This window comes from Squalius cephalus, assembly GCF_949319135.1.
Source record: "Squalius cephalus genome assembly, chromosome: 1".
NCBI lineage: Eukaryota > Metazoa > Chordata > Actinopteri > Cypriniformes > Leuciscidae > Squalius > Squalius cephalus.
Genome location: NC_137122.1, coordinates 47,523,137 through 47,544,998, shown reverse-complemented (window position 1 = coordinate 47,544,998; position 21,862 = coordinate 47,523,137). Strand labels below are relative to the sequence as shown.

At 37.9% G+C, this 21,862-nt stretch overlaps 1 protein-coding gene across 1 annotated transcript in view; it reads left to right on the top strand.

Moving 5' to 3' along the window:
* Window positions 1-21,660, top strand: part of LOC307159793 (protein shisa-9) — a 74,555-nt gene extending 52,895 nt beyond the window's left edge. Inside the window, exons 3-4 of the mRNA XM_079873406.1 lie at window positions 6,669-6,779; window positions 19,474-21,660. Coding sequence (XP_079729532.1) covers window positions 6,669-6,779; window positions 19,474-19,934 — 572 coding nt within the window. The 3' untranslated portion in view covers window positions 19,935-21,660. The remainder of the gene's footprint in view (window positions 1-6,668; window positions 6,780-19,473) is intronic.
* Window positions 21,661-21,862: the final 202 nt, after the last annotated feature.

Sequence of the window (21,862 nt, the reverse complement as noted above, 5' to 3'; positions counted from 1 at the left end):
CTGTTAATTAAAGAATCTCTCTGCTTGGTTGACATATCCATTTTCCCAAACAATACCACAGTCTGTTTTTACCCATTCTCTTTCACAACATAGCCTAGCGAACAGAGAAAATAGAAAGAAGCAGTGAGAAACAGAAAAAGGATGCAGTTGTAATTATATGGAGTCTCACACTTCTACTCTACAACAAGCCTCTAGAGAAAAACACTAGATCGGTGTGAAGCGTTAGAGATCTCTTATTATACAGTATATGTCCTTAAATAACATGGTCTGTCCATAGAAGAATGATGCAAAATGCGTCTAGTTACAACAAATATTGCGATCCAGAAAGAGACAGAGAGAAATACATGTCTATTAAATTTATACCTTTTATAGCAGATAAAATAAATAAATAAATAAAAAAAATCACCAAAACATAATTCATACCATAGTTTTACATGCTTATGGCTGTGATGCTAAATGGTGTTTTTGTGTTAAGGCTATAGAGTATGAGGTTTGTTAAAGTCATTTCAGGTGCATAAGCATGACCGAATTACATCTGAGAATTTAGTTTGAAACTTTTGCTTGTGAGTGAATGAAGGAATGAGAGAGAGAGAGAGAGAGAGAGAGAGATGAAAGAGATGAAAGAGGACTAAAGTAGAGGCGTAGACAGAGATCTCCTGTTGTGAATGAGATTGGGTTGGCCTGGAGTTTGACAGAACATGGGTCTAAATCAGGATAATTTTACTGCAAAGACTGGAACTTTTTAAAGAGCCAAGAAGAAATGTGTCTTTTAGTTGCATAAAACATGATGTATATAAAATATATAAAGTATTTTACATATTTAAAACACATAGCTCCAGTGCTGAATGCTTTTTGGTCAATACAATGCTGCAGCTGCATACAAAATAAAGAAACCGCAGCTGTGACTATATGCACAACAAATAAAAGCATTAGTCAGGTGTATAGAGAATTTGATTAAAAAAAAAAAAAACATTTAATCAATGGTATATGCTTCTGTTGAAGTCAGACGACAACACTGTCAAAACGATCGGATCCGTAAAAATGATTAAAATCGCTGTATTATTCATGCCAGGCCAGTAGTTGGCGATGTCACTTCATGATGTTTTCATGGAGACGATAAAGGTATCATTTTCAAAAACATGCACTTTGAAACCCGTTTTGAAAAGTTTGCATTTCTGGCCCCCAAAACGCTGTTGTCGTGTAAATGAACGGCCAAAACACATAAAACGTTTTCTGTTTTTAGTTGAAAATGCTTGTAAACGGCCCCATAGAATAACTGTTTTCTATTTTAATATATTTTAAAATGTAATTTATTTTGTGTTTATACACACACACACACACATATACACACACACACACACACACATATACATATATATATATATATATATATATATATATATATATATATATATATATATATATATCAATACATTTTAAAATATACTTTTTATTATAAGTATATACTGCCTATACATTGATATTTTTATATTGTACCATTAATTTTTTGATTCCATCATTCATAATGCTTCATGGTGTTGTCATTTAATCAATACAAAATACTTATTTTTTCCTGATTTTAGTATACTCTTTAGCTTCAAATCAAAGTTTGTAATGTTATGATTTATCTTTGTTGGTTTGATCCCTTGCTGTGAACTTCTTATTGAAGAATTGTTTGTAATCCCCGAGGAGAAAATGAATGGGGAAAGCACTTCCAGAACCAAAACAAGTTGGAAGTCAGTATTGTACTCTACATATCACCAGCCTTTAGTGCTGCAATATTTAATTGTCATTCTCAAAATGATCAGAATTCAGCAAGCTGTGGAAAGTAAACAAACACACAAATATTATGCAGAAATCACATTTGACAGTAATTTGAAAGCATATCTGGACTGCAAATTATTAACATACTTTTTACAACACTGTGTGTGATTGCGTGCGCACAATTACCCCTTTTAAAAAGTGTCAGACAGTGTCGATAAACAATGCCTATGAGTCATGTGCGCATAAACCATCGTCCGTGACCTGAGTCCATTTGCTGTGATATAACCTGGTTTAATTGTAACTGCATGTATGTGAGCGTTAGTGTATGTGGAGTAACGATCCGTCCTGCCACACTTAAAGCGCACATATGCACTTACACTAACATGCACATGTTAACTTGTGCATCCTTATGGACATTTTGGTCTTTTTCAGTTTAGTTTTTTGATAACTTTGCCTGTGTTTATGCTAACTGCATAACATTTGGCTCAGGTGTGTATTTCTATTGGAATTTTACTATCTGACCCCCATTTCTTAAAAAAAATTTTTTTGCACAATGTATACAAAATAGTTCCTCTCAGCGTCTTTTGGAGAAAAATGTCCGCATTGAAACCCATTAAAACTGCCATTTTTAATCCCAGGGCCATTTAACTATCACATGAAGCAATCTTTGTTAAGAGGCTTTCATTCTGTTTCAAATATAGTAAAATTTTTAATTTTTACTATGTTTTAACTGATGGTGCCATTTTTCCAGGTTTGGCCTATAAAGCAAATACTCGCTTTATTCCTGTTTTCTGCTTCGGCATATTATAGAGCCAATTGGAGCCAATTGTGTTGGTATGGATGTCAGAGTGTGGTTTGTATGTGTGTAATAAAAAAAAAACATGTGTGTGTGTGTGTGTTTGTAATATCTGAGAGAGAAAAACTCTACTGCAAATAACAAATCAAACCTCTGTGTGACCAATGGAGTTTTGCTGGCATCCAATGAGGAAAATGTGGTACTGCGCCCAAACAAAATCTAAATGAAAGCTCATTTTTTGAGATATCAACCTCAAATTTGGAACACAACTTGTTTTGATTTATGGCTTTGATTTTCAAGCCGTTTTAGAGTTCAACATGTTTCATAAAATATACATTTAATATAAAATAATGTTCATAAATCATTTTCATAAACCTATATACAACTTTTGGTTTTACTTTTTAAAATGTGCACACTTTAGCAATAATCTGTCAAGGGTCTTCTTTAAAATGAGACCAAACTTAAGTCTGTGCTCCTAAGCTTCAAATTTCTATGACAGTTTTTTGGCACAGACATTTTTTGTCCACTATGGACCTATGTGTAACTTTTTTTAATTGATGCACAAGGGTTAAGTGCATCTACACACACAAGCACGTAGTGGTCTGACAGAATCGGGTCAGTATCCACACACCCCATCCCAAAGGGGAGGACACTGGATGTGTGTCCCAAATAACCTTTAGTGACCTCAGCACAGCATATAGACCGCAGATAATCGTGTATATTGCAGTCTAACAAACATCCGCATCAGAAATGGACATAAATTGCACGCATGCAAAAAACATGCCCAAAGGAAAGAGAAAATGTGATCTCTCTCTCTAAATTGTTTCTACTAGATGTAACCTTACATTTTCTCATAAGAAAAAGATGCCAGTAATCTCACGTCTCCTTCAGTTTCAGAAGAGATCCAAACAATGCCTTAAAACTGTACTCAGATTTACACTACCCACAATCTGATGAAAGAAATCAATTTTACTATGGAAGCAGAAATCAACAGAGCTCATCAGTGACTGCTCGCTCACATGAAGCATTGCAAATGACTTCATCAAAATTGTCTCTCTACACTCTCAATAAACATTTATCTCTCCGGTGGGTGCGTCAGACAGAGTTACGGCACGCACGGAGATGAAAAAGGTATGCATGGACTTCTCTAACTCTGGGGGATACGGTAAAAAAGCTAAAGTCCCAAAAAGTCACCGTGTTCCTTTAATAATAACGTGAGTTAGCAGGTTGGCCGGAAACTTACACAATATAAAACACAAAACAATTTTGAACTCCCGGTAGAATTATTATTCATACTTAAAGGAGAACTCCGGTCAATTTTAACATTGAGCTCATTTTTTTGTAAATTTGGAGTGCTGTCAGTACAGAGAACAACGACAAAAATCGGTGTGTGCACTTGTAATGACACATCAAGGATGTTAAGAGGCTAAAAGCAGGTTTAAAACTTGCCCCATTGAAGTCAACAGGGTGCAAATTTCAAAAAGAGGATAACACGGTGTAGGCAACACCGATTTTTGTCGTTGTTCTTTGTACTGACAGAGTTCTCCTTTAAAGGTTGTGATTCTGAGGAGCAAGCTGGTCCAAATAAACTGGGTACTGACCCATCTTTCAAGAGCAAGCATTTAACGAATCCCGCGTTGAGCTCCAGCGAGTTTTGAGAAGCAGTTGTCAGTAAAATGACGTGTTTGTGGGCTGGTCAAGTTGTTCGCGGGCGGACAACGTACAACATAGGCGGGCATTACGCAAATGTATTTTATTGTATAGTGACGTAGAACCGGAAAGCAGTGGGATTCGAATGAAAAAGGACTCGTTTAGGCGGTTCAGAGTTTATTCTTTCTTTTAGGAGACAATAACTTTATTTATCGTGCACTTTTGACTTTACAACTTTGCAGAACGTTTACATTCACAAACGGCTATATTACACACTGCATGAAAGAGAATATTCGAAAATAACATAACAGGGGCACTTTAAGTACATGGTCACATAGGAACTTTTTTCGAAATGCTTTAGAAGAAAATAAATGGGGGAATAACATCCGGAACCAAAACTGCAAAAAAAAAAAGAAAAAAAAAGAAAAAAAAAGTGGGTGGATGTTCACTGTTGTCCTTTATATGAACTCAAGCACTTCTCATCAAATTCCTCCAAGACTAACTGATCTGAGCTTTGCTGTCCATATTTATTTCACAGTTCTACACTTGTATTATGTCTCAACAATTGTCCATTTAATTTCTTTAAAGGAATTTTAGAATAAACATCAAAGACAGTGTTTAATACACGCACAAGACTAAATGCTTTTTTTGTGCAGTTTCAGATATCTAGAAGAACCTTTAAGGAAGGTTTATTTATTTGAGAACTGACATTGCATAAGACAGACTTATATGTGCATTTTGTTTTATTGTACTGGTAGATGTTTTTCCACTTATTTTTAACTTGTTTATACTTAAAACAGGAATAAATGCCATTAAGCCAAAATACACTTTAACTAACTCTGTAAAGTCTGACATATGAAATAATTTTTGAAACGGAACAGTTGATTGAATTTAGACAAAATCTAAAAAGGTTTGCCTACCATCATATTTGATACATCAGGCTTTTATGGCTCATTTATCATGCTATACATAAGATAAATTAGCCTGGTTAAAACCAGACCATTCTCAGTAGTAACTGAGTTATGGTCTGGCAAAGCTCCATAGACAAATCATTTCCAAAGAGGCGTCACCAACAGACGTCGCTCAAATGCCTCTGGGCGCAATTGGATAGACCTAAAACCAATCAGAGCGATCGTCATCCTGTAAAGCCATATGCTGCGTCCCAATTCACCTAAGTTACACTACGCCATAAAAGTATGTACTCTTTTTGTGAAGAAAAGGTATTTACTTTTGAATGTGTAGCAAAAAAGTAGGAAAACTTTGGGACATACTGCTTCGTCATCTTTATCGGACGGATCTGTCGCGTGCATCCTGTCACGTAAACTGCCCTGTCAATCATCGTGTCACAGTTAAAATCCTCTATTAAATCTAATTTAATTTACCGTTTCGGAGAGAAATGTAGTAGCACATTCATCTGCCAGTGGGTCTTTCATGGAGACTGTCCTCATGTGTTTGCAATTTGAATATAATAATGCATTTAAAAGTTGAACGGACGTCGTTCAAATGCCTCTGGGTGCAATTGGACAGACCTAAAACCAATCAGAGCGATCGTCATCGTGTAAAGATCGCCTCAACGTTTCTGATTGGTGCCGCGATTTCTAGGCCATGGAAATGGGCTTGAATGAGCTCTTTGCCAGACTACTTCTCGAGCAAATCTGAATTTGCCGGAAGTTGTCTGGGTTTTCCCATGCTAAAGATATATAGCATTATATAGGAGAATATGGAGTTTTAGGAGGACATTTTTTTTACTTTGAGCAAAAGTATGCAATTTGGTGCAGTTGCTGATATTTATATGGCAGACATTCTGATAGCTTTATGAAATTATAATAAATTCTAAAACTCATTCAGCAAAGCTTTGATCATGTTGATAACAAGGCCTTAGAAATTTGCGTATCAAATACGATAAGTAGGCTTTATAGGGTAAAAGACACTGTATTTTCTCTTGATATCTTATGCTTTGCCACTTCTTAATTAAATTGGTCTTGTTTTAAGGATTATTAGATATTTTAATTGTGAAACAAGTCAAAAAGAACTGAAAAAGGTTTTTTTTTGTTTTTTGTTTTTTTTGCAGTATACTTGCATAAAACAAATTAAGATTGTGTTATGCAATAGCAGCCTACATTTACATTTATATACAGACACTTTATTTAAAGTGACTTAAAGTGCATCCATGGCATTATTTCATATGTTCCCTGAGAACTGAAACCCATGACTTTGGCGTTGCTTGCTCTGTGCTCTACGGGAACCTCTGAGCTATAAGATCTTCCTCTGGCTATGCATGCATGTCCTTCACTCCCCTTTACTTGCTTAAATTAATGGCAGAGTTTATCCTAATCGCATGCACTTGTCGCTATAAATGTGCTGACTTCCCATATACTAACACACCCCTCCTTCTTCTCTCCTCTTTGCTCCCTTTCCTCCTTCTCCATGCTCCTTTGTGCTTTCTCTCTTCCTTCAGAGCATAACCACCTGAATAACGTCACGCTTCCTCCTTTGAGTTCCGCAATGACTCTGTCCCAGCCACACAACAACCTGGGCTTCAACAAATACTCCTCTCTCAAGACTATGGGTAAGACACACACACACACACACACACACACACACACACACACACACACACACAATATATACACACAAACAGCTGTCACATCTTGTAATGTACACCATAAACGCCACGCATGTTCATCAAGGTCACTTTACCCACAACCACTGATTACCATTGCAAATCATTCTCGGTGTCATTGACTGCAGGGAGAACACACAACCGTGCATATATTAGGATGATAATCACATAAGCAAATATCACCTCTCAGATCAAGAAGAAAAAACCCTCTGACATGTTATTAATATAACAGTGCTATTAATGTCTTGTGGATGATCTCGGGAGCGTGTACAGTACACATAGGGATATGCTAATGGACACAAACACAAACACACACTAAGTAGTGTGACCTTATGAATCAAAGAAGAGGCGAATTCACTAAAACAGTGAATATTAAACATAGAGCTAACATTCGTTTTTAGCACATTCCCCCCGAAATGCATTTAAATACACACTTGCTGAGGCTGATTGCAAATCTGTTGAAATGTACTTATGTTTTATACATGGTTTTAAGGAAAAATATAGTATACACACAAACTTTAATAACCTGGTTTTACCAAATAAAATTCTATATATACTAAAATGTGTTTTGAATGAAGTCTCTAGTACTAAGAAAACAAACTCTAATAATAAGGAGTTAAGTCTCTAATACTCACCAAGGCTGCATTCACTTGATTAAAAATACAGTAAAACAGCAACATTGTGAAATATTATTACAATTTAAAATATAGGTTTTCTATTTAAATATATTTTAAATGTTATTTTCCTGTGATGTCAAAGCTGAATTTTCAGCATCATTACTCTAGTCTTCAGTGTCACATGATCCATGATCCATTCTAATATGATTTGATGCTCAAGAAACATTTCTTATAAGTATACATTTTTAAAACAGTTGTGCTGCTTAATATTTTTTGAAACCACGATGCATTTAAAAAATACATACATTAAGTTTGACCTTATATAGCACCTTAAAACAACAAGAATGCTGAGCAAGGCGCTGCAAAGCAGACATAACAAAATATCATAATACAATAAAATGTAAATACTAATAAAATATATCAGAAAAAACATCAGAAAATTATACATTTAATACAATACATCATCAAGCAAATAAAACAATTAAAACTAAAAGCGCAATTGGATCAAGAATAAGCCTGAGAAAAAGAATATGTTTTATAAGATGATTTAAATATGGATAGAGTAGGGGATGATATAATGGAAAAAGGTAAGGTACGATTTTTTACTTTATCACGAATGTTATCTTGAAGGGGGCCCAGGGTATGACTTAAATTATTTAAAAGGTGTGAAGGGCCAAACAACATAACTTCAGTCTTTTTCTGATTTAGTTGAAGGAAACTGCTGTCCTCTAAACAAGCTAGCAAAGAGGACACTGAATCAGTATCTGATTTTAGAGGAAAATAAAGCTGAGTATCATCGGCACTCTCAGAATAGTTTTAGTATGTTATTGAATACGGCAATGTTAATGTATTTGGTCTTGGAGGACTAGATCTGCTACACTGCTGCTGCTTAAGTATGGACTTACTACTGCTAATAGATACACAGACTCGGTGCTGTGAGCATGTAAGATATGCTGCTGCTGCATAAATAGACATGCATAAATCCTGTAGCAGATCTAAACAGGTGGAGCTGGAGGAGGTGGAGGATTTCAGAGGAACTCTGATAGCGCTGCAGGACTAGCCTACGATCGGATCACAAGTGTATGACGCTAAATACAGGTGTAAACGGGGTATAAAATGTTTGAGCTTGTCCACTTTCAGAGGTAGTCGAAAATCGCATTTGACTGGATTGCTTTCGTAGTGTAAACGCTCATGTGGTCGAATGAGTTTGAACAGCCACAAAACACCGCTTTCTCTCTGCCTACTGACCTAATGCGTAAAAGTGCATTCGCCAGAAGGGATTTAAACTTTGTCAGCTGGAGACCCAAATTTGGTTTGAAGACATAAAACTTAAAGGGGTCATATAATGCCATTTTTGTACAAGTTAATATGATTCTTTAGGGTCTAAATGAAAAGTTTGTAATATACTTTAATTAAAAATTCTCATTAGTATAGTAAGAAAACACTAATTTTACCTGGTCAAAAACAGCTCTGTTTTCAGCACGCCATTTAAGTGCATGTGTCTTTAAATGATAATTAGCTTTGCTCACCCCGCCCCTCTGTTTCTGTGGGGCGTTTTGACACAACACACGTGGAGTGTTGCCTTGACAACAGTTGAGGGCATATTTTGGAGAAAGAATGGCAGCGGGAGTCTCTGAGGAAACATCTGTGCAACCATATCAATTTGAACCGGAGTCGGACCCGGAACAAGATGACGGCCCCGAAGAAGTTAGACAATTAAGGCTCGAACAGGACGTTTCTGAATGGTTGGTTAACGTAATGTCACTTTGATCTATCTTTGTATGTACTGGCAGGGTAGAGTAGTGAGATACGAACGCTATGCGTTTACTGATGTATACGTTAGTTCATTGACAGATTGATGTTACAGCTAATGGTCATGAAAAACTTTTTTCCGGTAAATGTAGGCTTGTCCGTGATGCGTAACGTTATCTATGCAGTGTTAGGTACAACTGTCAGGGCTGAAGCACTCAAATTTGACTGATCTGTTTAAAAAATAACCAGTCTGTGAGACTACGACAGTCATTAGGCACATAAACAACACATACTCAGACAGGAGCTAAAACCTTTTTCAATGTTCTCGTTTATAAAGCAGTCTGGTGAGAAATGATTCGCGCAAACATGAAAGCATTGACGTTGATCGTGGGGAATATTCCCTTCGAAAACAAAACTCAGCCACTGCGTCTTCAGCGGTTCAGATTTAGGAACATCAAAATGACTGCTGTGTTCCTTATTACACCCAAGAACAGAACACCTCAATCGCTTAGAAGACATTCTGCTCCAGCGTATCAACAATGGCGGACTATGATGACAGCTCGCTCAGGGCGGGTCTGTGTTGAAACGCTGCTGTCAATTAACAATCGTGGGAGGGAGGGGCGGCCGACCGTGTGATGTCACACGGTCAGACGGCTCGATTTGAGACGGGGGAAACCATACAAGGAGATTAAAAAAAGACCACTGGATGGATTTTTATCATCATATGATGGTTGTGTACAGGCACTGTCAACACATTTCAGTACAATCAACTTGTAAAAGTGCATGTACCATTATATGACCCCTTTAACAAGCACAATGTTCTCTCACATTCCTGATTTCTTGTAGCTATCAGAGGAGAAACAAAAGCTGCTGCTTTCTGTATGTTTTTCCATCATCTTCGGACGCATTCATATATAAATTGCTTATTTGTCCATTAGATTGAAAGATCTGAAAAAGCCTATTCATTTACCCGGCCATAGAAATTAGGACATAAATGGTTGAAAGATGGATGAGATGGATTAAAAGACCAGGTGCAAACGGGAACTAAAAGACCTAACAGCCTGCGCCCTCTATAGTTTCATGACTGAACTAGATATTATTTGAAATAGAAATTTTTGTAACAATATAAATGTCTTTACGGTCACTGGCGGTAGGAAGAATACGGTCACTGGTTGACCAATTTAATGCATCCTTGCTGAATAAAAGAATGAATTTCTTTTAATAAACCTGTGATCACACACAGTCTTAAAACACTCACAACCCACAAAGCTGCTTTGAAACTATGGCTACAACAGATAATTTAAAGTGTTTAACAATCAAATAATTGTATACCCAAAAATTAATCATTTGCTCACCCTCATGTTCTTCCACACCTTTTTGTCTTCTGTGGAACACAAAAGGAGTAATTCTAAAAGTGATTCTAAAATTAAGTTTTTAAGTGTATTTAATTTGCTCACTATGCAAGATTATATATGGATGCAAAAAAAGAAAGTAAAATTGCTTTTCAGCTTGTCACTGTGCCAGAGCCCTTAAGCAATGTTCCCTCTATTTTTTTTTCTTGCTGAGCAAAACTCTTCTCTATTGGGCGGACATTTTTCGCCACTTGAGCAAAAATATTCTTTATACCTGACCTGCACAGCATATGTAGAAACACAATGGTTTCAACATGCAGTTGTAACTTTTAACTTGAATGTGACATTTCTATTTTATTTGACCCTTGATGTAACTTATTGATATTAAACATATTTTTGAAAAACAAGCAGTTAATTAAAAAGTCACTAAATGAAGCACATTTTAGGATACATTTTTACAGTGCTGTTAACTGGACCAGTCTTTACCAAGAAATCCTCTAAAAAATAATTAGCAAAATTTTCTGCAGGACATTCTTTACAATAATATAATATAGTATGAAAAAAATTAAGCTGTTATACAAAGTGTTTTTGTACAGTCAATTAATTTTGCACTGCAGCATTCAACCAAAGTTAAATGATTGTTTATTGCTTCTGAATTTCCAATATTTTCTTTAGCAGGGGGTTTCAAACTTTGTAATGGCAAGGAGCCCTAAACATGTATGTGAACTCTTTTATAGTAATCTAACCATCCCTGAAACCCCCACACACACAAAAACATCCATTTAAACTAATGTAATGATGTACTTTGAGTTTACACGCGGTTGGGTGTGTAATTTTTACAGTTCTGTGTCCATCATCCGTTATTTCCACCACTTAATCAAACCACTCTTCTTTAAAACATGATGATGTCATTTTATTTTACGTCTTTGCGTTTCTCGTTGCCTCTCGTATTGAGCTATTTATCTGCACACACATGGCAGTATTTATACGAATCGACTGATTTGGCTCACTGCCAATCACACGCACTCACATCATTCTCTTTCTATGAAACCTGTAAACTGCATTCACCAGTTTTCACTCTATAGCGGTTGACCAGAGCACTGCAATAATTTCTCACTTAAACTACAATCAAATGGATTTCTCCACACATTTCGCGTCAGTCCTCGTGGCATTTTATTCTTTCTGCGTGGCCGCGGCATCAGAAGCGCTTAAGGGGACTACTTTGTTCCTTAGTTGTACCTTAAGTACATACTAGTCACCTTTTTTATATATCACTTTATAAAATACAGCTTGTTTCAAAGCACAATCAAAGGAAAATGATGATTTTCAGCTGTTGTTCAGCTGAAGTCAGTTCAGTGTTGATTCAGTTCCGTTGTAAAAATCAGCAATTATTAAACTAGTACATTTTATCTATAAAGCAGTTCTGTAAAAAAATATGTCATTGTCCAGCTCAGTTCAGTTCTCAAACAACAGGGTCAGTACAGTCAGATCAATAATATTGTTGAATATTAAGTATCCCCAACCATGAGCAAGCCATGAGACTGTGGCAAGGAACCCAAACTCCATCAGGTGACAGAATGGACAAGAGAAACCAGCCTCAGTCGGGGGGCTACTAAGTTGAGAACCACAGACATACTACATAGGCTACATCAAATAAATATGATCCCCTTGTGATCTGCTCAACATCTCAGCTAATTTGGCCCTTCTGACAGTCAAACTGTGGTATTTTCAGCTCACAACAATTATAGTATATTCATTCTGTAGACAACACAGGTTAAGAGAGCGGTTTCTTAAAGCACCTGCTGCTAGGACTGTGCTGATAATGACACATTTACAATTCAATGCATTTCAAACTACATATGTGACACACACACACTCTCACTGGATGTCAGTGTTTGTGTCAGAATGCAAGTCACTTGGCACAGCAGGCTGGCACACTTGACCAGCAATGGCATGACAAGGGTGATGACAGATGCCACACACACACGCACGCACGCACGCATGCACGCACACACAATATTGTTATTTAAAAGCAGAGTTTGTGACTTAAAATATTTTCTCCAATTCCAGTATAATGACAGGAGCCAAGGATGAGTAAGACACTTGTAGACTTGATGTTCGAAGTATTGTCAAACAAAACAGAGGCTAGCTGACCGCGTTTTTTTACAGTGTTCAGGGGACAGGCAGCGAGCGGATGGTGAGGAGATGTTTGCTGTATGTGACAAAAAATGTTTCAGCCTAAAAAACGTGTGACATCGCTTAGAGCACCTTTAATAAAAACATTTTTTTTAATAAAAAATAGATAATGGTTTAAACAGGCTTAATTTTTTGATAAAATATTAATAAAATATTTATTAACACACATGATACACACACACACACACACACACACACACACACACACACACACACACACACACACACACACACACATATATACATATACATATATATATATATATATATATATATATATAGAGCAGGTATATTTTATTTAATGATTTAATGATATTTCAATATAAGAAATTATTTTTTCATAAAAATATTAACCTATTATTTTTAGAAATTATAATATTTTTAGTGGTCCTAAAAATAATGATGCATTACTACTACTACTAACTACTACTACTACTACTACTAATAATAGTAATGCACACACATACATATGTTATATAAAATGTCATGAATCAATAAGAAATTATATTTTATTTATTTAATGATTGCAGAATGAAGTTAAGCCTATTTGTAAGACCATTACCATTTTTTATTATTATTTGAGATTCTGTACAGTTTTCTCATAATTTGCACATTTGATTTTATTTCAGTAAAGCTATTGTGGGATCTTACTAATGTAAACATATTGCGGGCTAAATATGTGAAACAAGAAACATCAAAGAGATACGAGATGATAAAACCCAAAGATGGAGAGGGATTTATTTTCCCCTCTTCAAACGCGGTGTAGTCATACAGTTCGTCCTCACACATGCGCATGCAGTCCCTGGCACAGAGTCTTCTGTTGGATTATTGCATTTGGAAAGCTTGCGGTGGATCAGCCCTGACTGCGCTGGCAAAGAGAGCGGATGGGGAGAGTTCAGCAGGGCAAGTGGAGGGAAAGATGAGAGGATGACGGGAGAAAAGGAGGAGGAACATGCGCATGGGGAGGGGGTGTAATGAATGAATCAACTTGTGGCAGGTGCCTAAGAAAGCTTCCCTGCACCATCTTAATTAAAGAATAACGATTGGAAAGAGACAGAGAGATGCAGAGAAAGGGATATAAGAGAGATGGTACACCTGGTAAAGAGAGGAAGAGACAGCAAAAACAGAGAGAAGAAATGGACAGAGAGGCTGTCGGTACATTTACCGTCTGTTCATTAGTTTGATGCATATGCTCACTCTCTGAGCACTTCCTGCGTCTGACATCATCAGGCCGTTATGTCACATTCTCTCCTGTTGCAGTGCCTGAATGCCCCTGAGGACCACACACACACACACACACACACACACACAATGTTTTCTATCATGGTGCGGAATTTCCATTAACTGCGGCTGCATTTATACTGAGCTAATGATGTGTTCAATATTTTAAACCAAACCCTCCCATAAACCTTTTTGAATTTTTACATTTTATTGCAACATTATTTAGTAGGCTATGTCTAGTATAAAGTAGAGCTGCATGATGATTAATTGTTAAAAGATCTCAATTCAAACACCCACGTGATCTTATGCCTAAATGACAACGATTCGGCTATAGCCCTATTCGGACGGTAATTGTTTCTCAGGGGGTCGTATGGCATTTTCACCATTTACACGAGTTAGTCTGAGATTTTATTGCCGTCCAAATCCAGAATGTCAGTGTTTTTCTCCCACCACCCACGTAAAAATCCCTGGCCGAATTGCCTACTGTTTTTTTGACAAACACCAAGGTCGTGTGGTGATTTAATTGCCGTCCGAATCCACTTCTCAGTTTACAAGAAGAGATCACTTAAAAATTCACTGTTTAAATCCTTTTTTATACAGTGGCCGAGAGAGCTCAACGCGCTGCAACTGAAGAAAACACATGCAAATCAAGAAAACATCTTCATCAGTTTTACAACACATGTGTGCTCCAAATACTCACAGCACAACCAAATACAGAAACGTGCTGCACACAGCACAGACCACAACGGAAATGTTTCCAGGGGACCCCAATAAGTGACGGACGATATGCAATATGCCCTACTCCCTTCGAAGGGCAGAGCCTTGAAGTGGGACTTTGGAGTGAGCAGGGCACTTGTGTGACATTATGTAGCCTTTGGAACACAATTGGTGAAGGGAGCAATGAAAGACAATGCAATTTCCTAATTATCTTCACCTGGGATATTCCCATAACGATGCACAGCACAGTGTCCATCAGCTGAATAGCTGTTCTTACAACAGAAATTTCTTATTGCCATTAACATAACTGCTGCAAATAAATATACATTTTATACAAAAAAGTTTGTATAATATGCGTTAATATCTGTGTGTTAGTGTCTCAACTTTAAAGCTTGCCATCTCATCTTTGGACCCTGCATTACCTAACATTTCTTATGAAACTTATTTAAACATAACATGCACTTACCCTCACATCCTTTTTCTTTTTTTTTTTACGTCTTCAGCTCTTTGTTAAACTCTTCTTTTCTAATTTGTATTCTGATGACATTGAACATATTGTATACAAAGTTGTATACATCATTTTGAGATAAATTGAAAGACAGAAAACCATTTCAACTACATAGCGCATGTTTCTTCCTATTTTTAAACAGGATATTTAAATAATCAAACAATAAATAGGATATTATTATTACATTAAATATGAATTTATTCTCATTATTCCAAGCATGTGACATTTTATTCACAGCAGACAATCATGCAACCGACCGCGTGAGCAGCGCGCACTCCCACAAAACTCGCTCCTCCACCATGAATAAATCGCCATCCGAATGAGTTTTATCACTGAGGTGAGGTGCCATGCAAATTTATTTTTACAGACGTCCACATGAGAAACAATTACTGTCTGAATAGGGCTTACGTCTATTAAACCTTTGACAAGAATGATCACATTCAAATCTGTGTTGGCGCTGCTGCTGACCCAGAGAAAGCAGTTGTCATGTACAGACCCTTTCCAAAAAATTATTTAAAAAACATAATTTGGGCTTCCAGCTCATAAAACCCACAAAAACAGGATTTCAGAAAATTAGAATATTACATGAAATCACACAGTAATTACACAGTGATGCCATGGTCATTGAACCAGGTTTTGGTTCTTTTGGCAGTGTGGGCCGGTGCAAATCCTGCTGGAAAATGAAGGAAGCATGAAGTGCTCTGGAAATGTCCTGGTAGACGGCTGCGTTGACTCTGGATTTAATAAAGCACAGTGGACCAAAGTCCTCTTTTCTGATGAGAGCAAATTTTGCATCTCATTTGGAAACCAAGGTCCCAGAGTCTGGAGGAAGAATGGAGAGGCACACAATCCAAGATGCTTGAAGTCCAGTGTGAAGTTTCCACAGTCTGTGTTGGTTTGGGGAGCCATGTCATCGGCTGGTGTTGGTCCACTGTGCTGTCCACTCAACGCAGCCGTCTACCAGGACATTTCCAGAGCACTTCATGCTTCCTTCAGCAGACAAGCTTTATGGAGATGCTGACTTCATTTTCCAGCAGGATTTGCACCTGCCCACAATGCCAAAAGAACCAAAACCTGGTTCAGTGACCATGGTATCACTGTGTAATTACTGTGTGATTTCATGTAATATTCTAATTTTTTGAAATCCTGTTTTCGTGGGTTTTATGAGCTGGAAGCCCAAATTATGTACAAATAAACAACTACTTGAAATCGTTTAAGTTGTGGGCCCTGAATCTATAATCTATGGAAGTTTAACGTTTTGAATGGAATTATGGAAATAAATAAACTTTTCCATGATATTCTAATTTTTTGGAAAGGGTCTGTAGGTTTGAAACAGCTTCACAATAGCCTTTTCAACCACAAAGTATCATAATTTATGTTCTTGATTCAAATAATCACAGAAGTCGTGGGATAAATGTTTATAAGTTCGTAAATAAACACACTTATGTCTATGGTAGCGATCAAAATAGAGTAAATCACCTTTTGAAAGTAACATGAAGCTTCAAATAACGTTGTACCGAATTGATTACATCATTACACCAGTAGGTGGCGACAAGTGATTGTTAAAAATGTATTTGTCATTGAATCATTCATTCAAGAGATTTGTTCAAAAATGCTGATTCATGCAGTATTGAAACTAGTAAAGTCTTTATGAGTGAGCCATTGAATCATTCATTCAGATTTTATTTAAATAATTCATTCAGAATAATTAAATATTTTTAAAATATACTTTAGCAAATAACACTTGGTCCGAACCTTTAGTAAATTACAGTACATGTTAGTTTGTTTAATTGTCTATACAGAATCGTGGAAGAATCGTGACCTCCATTTAAAAAACAACAACAACCTGATTCTCAGTATCTGGAATCGTGCTCTACTATAGGTGTTTTCCTCATGGTGTCCCAAATATTAAGGCAAAACCCAAACACACATAAATGACAACATATCATAGACTTCTATTGTTTAAAGGTATTTTAAGGTAATTACTACAGACTAACCCTAACTTTAGGACTAAAATAACACTTCCAATTCCAATTTCCAATTCAGGACGTCCCCAGAGGTCCACAAAAGGAAGTGGTCAGATTGATCAAACCTTACAATTATGCAAAAGCTGCAAAGATAAAATAAAATGTATTAAATAAATGAAATGTACTGCATATGCATATTCAAAATTCTGTATTTTTCCAGTTCAGCCTATAATTTAAAGCAAATGTGCAGTTGTGTAGCTGTGCAGTTCTCTTTTTCAGGCTAGTTGTGTATATGGCATAAGTGCGTGTTTGTGAGTTTTGCTCATTATCAGTGTAATACATCTCAGCGTCCTTCTCTTTAAACACACTTCCTAAATAATTCATGCATACTCAACGCGCACTGCCCACATTACCTATTCACTGGTCCTTCGCTGTAAGACGACTGAATTGTGATTCTTTAGCTCCTCTCTTCTCCTTCAAGTTTAAATCAAAACAGTCCTGAATTAAAAAGCACATGAATATGCTAATGTGTGTGCACAAAATAATATGAGCTAATCTGCATGTCTAACCGCAATAGCAAATTACTGCTTGATTTACTATCCACAGGAACAAATTAACATCTTCACTTGGGTAATTTGTGTCATTTTTCTAGACACAGATTGTGTCACTTCTTTAAACACTTAAGATGTGCAGTGCTGAGACATGGCTTTGGCCCTCAGCATGCAGCAATTTCTCTAAAACCCCTTCAGGTTTAATTTTGACCTTCTAAGCTGATTGTAATACTAACCTACATTCACTCATGCACAACTACAAACATTGAGCTCGTCCATACTGATGTAGTCAAAACTAATCATAACAGCAGTGGCTAATAAAGTTTTACTTTAGTGACTACTACTAGCCTGGCTAACGTCAGACCAAGTCTCAATGAGACTTGGTCTGGGAACTACGTGCGCATTTTCTCGTATTTGAGGCGTGGTTTACGAATGCCCAGAGCCGTTTATTGGGCGCTATGAATGTCTATCAAATGCGCCTGTATGTAGCTCATAGCCAATCGCTTCAATTATACCAGATGACGTATGTAGAGTGAGAGAAATTCGACGAGGAAAAAGACGATGGGTCAAAGATTTATTTGTACACGATGGCGTTTAGCGAATATTACCGTTTGTGAAAGATAAACATGAGGGTAGAAGGTAACGTCGAGTCTGATATAAACAAACTGCTTCGGTGTCGTCATCATCTTGCTGCTCCCTCCCCGTTCTGTGATTGGTTCCCTTTTTCAGGGGAAAAATTGTCCCATGGTGTCCAGACTGCCTAGCAGCGTGAATAGAATCGCGCTGCGAGCAAGGCAGTATGGGGAAACCCAGGCTAGACTACTACAGTATTTTGGCAGAAACAATGATTACCATCGGGCCAGGATATACGTTTGAGAGCACACGTACACAAACATTGAAATGAAGCTCCATGTTTGTGTGCCTTGCCACTAGCTATATGCCTCATGCATTAGCCGTGACTTAATCGATAGCGAGAAGGGACAGTATAGGAAGTCAGGATGGAAAACGAGAAAAAGGAGAGAAAAATGACAAAACAGTGAAGCAAGGTTGTTTATGTCTGAGGGCTGTGAAGCGAGAGGCCCTGTCTATAGCTTGCAGTGCTCAACGGAGATGGGCTAATTTGACGAGACAGGCTAAAAGGCTAACTCTCTGCTGTCAACTGTTGCTAACATGCTAACCCACTTCAACCTGAAAAAGAATAAAATAACCAGCGATTACAATACTGTTCCATTTCATAGGCAGCTCATTTTTACCATGTCTTTGTGGCACAAAATGTCAATATAACACCATTTTTACCATACAAACAAAACCAGACCAAACTGTCTGTTTCAAACTATATGCATCAGTACCTCTTCGCTTGAAATTTCTTGTATTGATTCTTTCAAACAGTGGCCTTGGGACACATACATTAATTTTTCATCATGACCATGATGTGTACAGCCATAGCTTCCTCAAATCAACGCATGTATGTGCGTGCCTGCATGTGTGTGGCGTGATGCAAAAGTGTTGAGGGCATCCTCATGTCACACTTGACGACCCTCTGCTCCAGGTGTTTTACTCATTAAATCCTCTGAACTCTAAATATAGCAACTATAGTCTGTGACAAATACATTAGGTTTGTACACTGCATACTGTAGGGTATGTGAGTGTAGAAGCAACAGTATTAAACAAATTGTTTGCTTATTTGTCACAATGCTATGTTGTATTTTAGCCTCTATCTCTCTAACTGTTAATTTTTCCCGGCCCTTTTTCCCTGCAGATACTACAGCAAGGGATTACTACCCCAAGAGCTACCCTATGATGGATTACGCACACCGCCAATCCTCGCCTGCAACCTTCCAGCCCATTGCTTTCCACCCAAAAGATAAACCCTTCCTTCCGCCTCCAGACATCCATACTCCTTTGGCCATCACCATTACATCGGCCCAAGTCCCCAAGCACAAAATCTCCAAGACCAACACCCACCCACTCACCTCGAGCTCAGCCTTCAAAGTCTGGGACCCCAACAAGAGCCATGTCCAACATCAGGTCCCTCTCATGGCCCAGCCACCACTGTCCCAACCAAACAGTCGTCGCCAGGCCTTCACCAACAAGCGGCAGTTTAGCATTGAGACTCTTCCAGAGTTGTTCACCCAGCCTCTGGGGTACGGACAGTCTCCACACCTTCACCCGAAACACAAGGGACTGCCCACCAACAGCAAAACGGAAGTGACAGTCTGAAGTGAAAGCCTAGAAAAGACGCAAACACAAGAAAGCATGATTTTGATTAGACATTGCAACTGGATGGACGTGAAAGCTTCTGCACATGTGCTTCAGTTATATTTATAGTATATTCCCTCCTTGTACATATTTTGGACTAGATTTATATGCACTGTACTATAATACAGAGAACCGAAGGGGAAAACGTTGCATGGTCTTGATTCTGATTCTCGGTGGGCCTTGAATCCCTGGTGATCCCACTTCCCCCTAAAATTCTGGATTTGTACTGCTGGCCTTCAGATGTCTCTTGTGGCCCAGACCCATGTGTCCAATAGCAAAGGGCAGGAGCCCTACAGCTCAGGAGCCTTCACACCCTTTCAGACAAGGCCATTGTGCTGTCAACTTCAGTCAACCAAGAGCTGCCACACAGTGAGTTATTATTCAGACAATTCTAGACCACAGAGGACAAAGAACAGCGAGGAAGCATAAGGAAGAGGACAGTGAAGAAACCAAGGTGTCCTGTGAGAGAGAAGGAGAGAGAAAGAGAGTTTCAACTGTTATGATGTCCAAGGGTTTGTTATTTCAGTCAATGGAAAAGGGTCTAGGTGAAATTGACAAAGTCCAATGTCCCTAGGACTTTTTATCTCAACACCTTCATCGAAGGATGCATTCCAGCACTTGTCTAGGGAGCGGAACGCCAACATCACTTCAAGTCATAGCTATTCTGGCTGCTTCTATTTCAATCTCTTTTTCGAGACAAGGTCAATGAGCAAGTCTCTATTACCGAAAGACCTCAAGAGAGACATTTCAGGGGACAAAAGTCGCCCGCAGAGATAAGGTGCCATAGTGACGGAGGAGCACACACCTAGGTAAACAAGTCCGGCAATGTCATAAGTAGCACTGCCAACTTTGCTAAAATGACCAATGTGTATTCTTTTCAATATCTGTCAAACAGCCTGTTTCCTCAGAATAATTCTGAATATAAATAATTACGCTTTTGGTTAAAGCAAGAACCTATTTCACAGATCGTTTGGTGGCCAAATCTAGCATGTAGCAGCAATACCTACACCCTATTGTAGCATCCTAATGCACATGGCATGGAAAACCACTAAATCTGGAGGTGGGCATCGGTTTCAGAGTTTTAGGTGTCTCTGGAATTGTTCAAGAGACCAGGGAAAATGGTAGCAATACTAGGCCTATCCGTCCTTTCCTGCCTGGGGCCAAATGACTGATGGACACAGCTGTCAAACTCACTCACTCTCTGATGTTCCAAGCTGTTCTCAGCCAGGCGTTTGGCTGCCACACTGCCACAGAACAGCAGGGGGCGCTGTAATTGATGATGGCCTGCTTCTAATACAGCAGATCCAAAAATATGTTCTCCAATACTGTCTGTAGACTCGTTTTTTCTTGTCTGTCCTGTCTTTTTCATCCACACTGGATCCGAATGGAGATTTAGCACTCTTGCTCGAGGACAAGCACGAGGCGACAATGACAGTTAATGTACAACACCAATTAATGGCGACAACGCCAATGACAGTTAATGTACAAGCCACCTAGGGACTATTTAAGTGTGTGAAATGTTCAGAGTTCAACGAAACTGCTGCTTGCAAATAAAATGGCAGTACAGCGAGAAGCAGAGATGGATTATTGAACTCTGAACGAGAACACTAGATTGCATTATACTTATTGCAGTATACTTTACAGCAATTGGGCCTTTAATGAACTATAAAAAAGGACAAAAAAGAAAGAAATTCTCTCTCCATCTCTCTCTCTATTCTCACCAGATTCATTTTGGAGATAATTTCTACTTCTGGACAAACTCCAGGGACAGCAGCTCCATAAATATGACTGCAAGTACAGCTTGAGCATGTTCCTGGATGGCTATTTTCAACCGTTGAATTGATGCGAGGATGTATCAACATGCTCTCATGGGTCAGCATCGAGTCAAA